Here is a 5326-nt window from a genome sequence, read left to right as displayed (position 1 = left end):
TCCGCCGTTTCCCCAGCCAGTCTCTTCATCGAGAACGTGGACGATGGCAGCCTTAAACACTCCCAGTCCAAACTTTCCCACTTCTCTGCCCTGAGCTCTCCTCTCCCATTGGTCTGTGGGTCCCTCCCCTGGGGCCTGAGACTGGTGACGTTCCAGGTTGCTTAGAGCAGGCTGGCTCTGCCAAGCTGAGGCTGACCTGCAGGAGCAGTTCGCTGTTCACAGATAGTCATTTGAATTCCCAGTTGGGGCCCTTTTTAGTGACTGAAGACAAATTGATCCTGAGTGAGTGATTAGTCCTGAACACTGCTGTTATCTGAATTTGAACCTTATCGTAATGGCCGTAGTAAATAACTCTGCTTCCTGTTTGCTGTCTGCTTGGTTTACGTCCCTGAGCTTGATCAGTGTTTCGCAGGCATTGTGTCTTTAAGCATGAAGCATAGGAGTCTGGGAACACTTTTGTGTAAACCAGCATACACCTGGGGCTTCAGATCTTTGTTTCAAGGAGCATTTATCTTTAAAAAAATAAACTTGTTTTTTAAAAAGTTAAGACACCTTCAGATTTTTAAAAAATTTGTTTGAAGAGCTAACAGCTTTTTAAGAAACAATATTTGCATTCACTTCATCTACAGTTTTGATAAAGACTCAGGAACAGTAACTTGTTAAATTGTTTGGCCGTATGTCAGTGTGTTAGTCGCTCAGTCGTGTCTGACTCTCTGCGATCCTGTGGGCTGTAGCTCACCAGGCTCCTCTGTCCATGGGATTCTCCAGGCAAGAACACTGGAGTGGGTTGCCATTTCTTTCTCCAGTGCATGAAAGTGAAAAGGGAAAGTGAAGTCGCTCAGTCGTGTCTGACCCTCAGTGATCCCGTGGACTGCAGCCTTCCAAGCCCCTCTGTCCATGGGATTTTCCAGGCAAGAGTACTGGAGTGGGGTGCCATTGCCTTCTCCAAATACTGCAGAAGGTTGCTGTTTCCTTCTCCAGGGGATCTTCCTGACCCAGGGATTGAACCTGGGTCTCCTGCATTGCAGGCAGATTCTTTACCAGCTGAGCTACCAGGGAAAAGGCCTTATGTCACTGTTGCCTGTTTTATGACTGAAGGATGATGCAGTCAACGTACCTGGAGATGAATGTTCCTTTTCCAACTTTCGTTCCTGAATACACTATAGTTTCACATTTTTCACTTAATTTGCTTTCACAGACTTTTTAAAAATTTAAACTATTATAGCTGAAATTTGTAAATCAGCTCCGTCTTGGTCCTTTGCAGAGAAAAGACCTGTTTCTGTTTGATACTAGTAGCATCACACGCAGCAGTCTCTGTTCCCAGCCAGGCTGTGAGAAGGTTAGCTGAAGGAGGTCCACGGGCAGTTTGTGGTTACCTGGGAGCTGGGAGGCCTTACAGGAGACCACACGACCTAAATGCAAATGTAGTTTTGGCAGTGAACAGGTCAAAAGTATTTTCACATTGCCACCGTCAGCTTCCTCATCTGACCCTGTGGCCAGCTGGTAGCATCCTTCTTCTGGTTGCCTGGCTGGCCGTCCTCCTATCCCTGAGGTCTTCCTCCTCCTCACACACAGCTGCCTGTAGTGCTGTAGATGCGACGGGTGTGATGCTTAAAGCATTCTTAACATGGAACTTTTTATCAGTGAGATGGCATTTTGCTTAGTTTCAATTTGTCTAAAAAACAGTTTTAAAATCTAAGATGTGTTCATTCTTGCCATCTCAAAGTAGACATTTTTATACAGTTGAACATGATGACTTGCCATTCCAGTGCTAGAACATTTTTAGCTGTCCTAAATTAAATACTCACTGCTTTTCTGTGCTGGAGAAGGCAATGGCACCCCACTCCAGTACTCTTGCCTGGAAAATCCCATGGACCAAGGAGCCTGGTGGGCTGCAGTCCATGGGGTCGCTAAGAGTCGGACACGACTGAGTGACTTCACTTTCACTTTTCACTTTCATGCATTGGAGAAGAAAATGGCAACCCACTCCAGTGTTCTTGCCTGGAGAATCCCAGGGACGGAGGAGCCTGGTGGGCTGCCGTCTATGGGGTCGCACAGAGTCGGACACGACTGAAGTGACTTAGCAGCAGCAGCAGCTTTTCTGTGCAGCCTAGGTCATGTCACAGCATCTAAGAGAGTTTAGAAACATGAGAAAATATTTTTTAATGAAGCAAAATTTGGACAGTGTACATAAGGTAGCATTTCAAATTGCCTCATAAGATACTTATGTTTGCTTTATATTCTTAAACATGTTATTACTTTAAAATATCTTTAACTTTTTATACTTTGAAAAGAGATTTAAATAAGGTAATTTTATACTTTATTGGTGGCAGGTACTGAAGTTATTCCGATACATTTCATTATTCTGAACTTAGGATAAATATGTAATGTTACAAATTCCAGCATCAAAAAAACTTTAATAATTAGCAACTCAGTATAAACTTGGTGAAATATGAATAAGAAGACCATAAGTGCAAAGCAGTAACTCTGATCTGTTCAACCAGGTGAAGTAAACTCTACGTCGTAGAAAACTTCCCTCGTGACACGTGCATAGGCTTAGATCTTACATAGAGGAAGGCGGGAAGCTGGCCTCTTCATACGTAAGAATGGCTTCTTTCCACTTTGGAGAAGTAGAGCCTTGCTCCCTGAGAATCCTCTCACAAACAGGGGTGGGGCTACTCCCCGTGTGAGCGTAGGGGCTTGTACTCCTCCTAGGGGTGAGGCCACTGAACGGTCTCGTTAGCTGTAGAGGCTGGTGCAGTGACAGTGCTGGACTCGGCAGGTGGACAGGCTGTGTGAGGCTCCAGGGGAGCCCCTCCCAGTCCCTGTTGGTCACCTTGTTTTTCTCAGGGGGCTGCCTGCCCTGGGGCTAGCAAGCCCCAGTCCTCGAGTGGGAGCTCTGCTCCATACCAGGAGGTTCACTGTCCTGGCAGTCCTGCAACAGGGCTGTTAGCTGACAGTAGGTTCTGGGGATTTGCCTGGGGCGAGGGCGTGTACTGGGCACATCCTGTTGCCCACAGAAGGTGGGTGATGGTGGAGGTGATGGAAGAGGGGCACTGATGGGTGGGGTTTTGGTCAGGGTTCTGCTGTGGGCTCTAGGTGGTCCCCTCTCTCTCATGACTTTTTAAGAAGAATCTGTTGTGTTCCCACTTAGCCCCTAGAGCGTCCTCTGCTGACTGTTTATTCAAGTCTAGTCTGCTGAGACTTTGCAGATGATGCCCCGTCTGCCGGGCTCATACCCACATGCATTCTGCGAGCTGGCCTTGTGGCCGAGCAGCCAGAGGGACGCTTCTAAGTTACAGAGAAAGAAGGATTCGGATTGCTGACGTTTATAGGTTATGGCTGTGGGGGGCTGAGGTGTTTCAGGCACTCCGCCAGCCCTGCCTCTGCACCATCAGGCACTGGTTCTCATGCCTCTGCTGCAAAAGTTGTCCTCAGCTGAGGATTTCCACGTTGTGTCAGCATGCTTTCCTGTTACATGTTCCCGTGTGTGTTTGTGTGTATGTATGTATGGGTGTAAAGCCCCCTTGGTCACCACACTGCTGGGTGCTGGAGCTGTGTGGACCCTGGTTCTTCCTAGGTTGCATCCCAGTTTATTCAGTGTGTGAATCTAAAGCAGGTGATACATATTTGTCATAGTATGTTTTTCAAAATTCTTTCTCAGTTAAATATAGAGTTCTGCATTCCATGTTGAACTTTGCTAATAATGGAATCATCTAAAGATTTATTTTTGGATATTTTAATGTGTTTTAGTAATTCATAAGTTACGAAGCCTCTTAGGTTGGCAGATTGTACTACATTATTCTGAGGATTAAGATGCTAACATGAAAGAGAAAGTTGTCATTTGTCAGTGCCATCAATAGGTACCAGTTTCTTTAAAAGCAGCTTTGCTTTGATGTGGAAAAATGAGGTAAATGCATTGGTGAAAAATGACCCAGACTTTGAATATGTATATTTTGTTACCTCCAGGAAAAGGGCTTTGAAATACTTGGCCTGTTTTCTGAATTTCTAACCCACTGTGCTGGGTCAGGAAACATGCTGGAAACAGAAGCGCAGTCCGGTCCCTCTACTGAGCCCACACATGTGTGGCTGAGCTCAGAGGGATCTGCCCTCTGAGGAGAGTCTGAAAGCTGTGAGGTTTCACTTAAAAACCATTAAGACAGAAGGTCGGTGGCATCAAACGGGCTGTGGGAAGGGCCTGCATCTTGTTCCCCTCAGGAGTAAAGATGTATTTTTGAAGCTTTTGGAACCTTGTTTTGTGAGCAGAAACAAACCCGCCAACATAATACTTGTCTGTGCCTCAAGTAGAATACGATCATAAATTTTCAAGGAAACTCTTGGTAGGTTTCCTAAGAATTTTGGAGCAAACCTGCCAGCCCCAGTAAAGTTGGTTGCAGCCATGGGGTGGCTGCTGGCAAGTACGCCCTGAGCCTTCCTGGGCTTGGCTGCCTCCTGCTCCTGCAGACGCGGCACCAGGCTCCAAGCCTTGCAGCTCCTGTTTCCTTGACCAGGCTCACTCTCCACCAGGCGTCGTGTGACTGGGGGGCTCTGACTGCCCTGATGCCGTGTTGACACCCCTTTTTCTCTACAGAGCCCAGCACTACATCAACATGCCCGTGCAGTTCAAGCCCAAGTCCGTGGGCAAGTTTGAAGCTTTGCTCGTCGTTCAAACAGACGAAGGCAAGAGTGTCGCTGTCCGACTCATTGGGGAAGCTCTTGGAAACATCAGCTAGAATCCAGTGTGTGTAAAGTAAATGACCTAAGTTACATTTTGGTAATTTCATTTTTTCTACACTACAGTTATGCATTTGTGTATATTTTGTATGATAAATTGGATGTCTATAACTGTAGATTTGTTGCTTTGAGAAGCTAATACCTGACTAAAATAATCATGTATCTAGCCTACAGTCTTGTATTTAACTTTTACAGAGAAGAGAGTTCTATTTTTGCATTGATGATGATACTCTGAATAAATTTGACATATGTTTTAGTTGGTATATCCAGAAATAAACTTAATTTCCACTGAACTTGTCTTTTTTATATGATGTCATACAGAAATTAGAATATCACTTTATTCTGCTAATTATTTCCAAGCTCCTGCGTTTCTGTTCTGTGAATTTTCTTTTCCATCACAAAGTTTTGTTTGCCTTAAGCAATTCCTTCTTGGTTCCTTTGTCTTTTAGCTGCTGCTGCTGCTAAGTCGCTTCAGTCGTGTCCGACTCTGTGCGACCCCATAGACCGCAGCCTACCAGGCTCCTCCATCCATGGGATTTCCCAGTCAAGAGTACTGGAGTGGGGTGCCATTGCCTTCTCCAGTCTTTTAGCT

General features: G+C 45.7%; 1 protein-coding gene across 2 annotated transcripts in view; it reads left to right on the top strand.

Annotated features, from left to right (window-relative positions):
- CEP192 (centrosomal protein 192kDa) overlaps positions 1-5023 on the top strand; it is a 75633-nt gene extending 70610 nt beyond the window's left edge. For both annotated transcript variants that reach the window (XM_010859040.1, XM_010859039.1), the window contains one exon: positions 4592-5023. In XM_010859040.1, coding sequence (XP_010857342.1) covers positions 4592-4733 — 142 coding nt within the window. In that variant the 3' untranslated portion in view covers positions 4734-5023. The remainder of the gene's footprint in view (positions 1-4591) is intronic.
- The last annotated feature ends 303 nt before the right edge of the window (positions 5024-5326 follow it).

This window comes from Bison bison, unplaced genomic scaffold (genome assembly GCF_000754665.1).
Source record: "Bison bison bison isolate TAMUID 2011002044 unplaced genomic scaffold, Bison_UMD1.0 scf7180017864453, whole genome shotgun sequence".
NCBI lineage: Eukaryota > Metazoa > Chordata > Mammalia > Artiodactyla > Bovidae > Bison > Bison bison.
The sequence above is the reverse complement of the archived record's forward strand: the minus strand, read 5'-3'. Positions and strand labels throughout refer to the sequence as shown.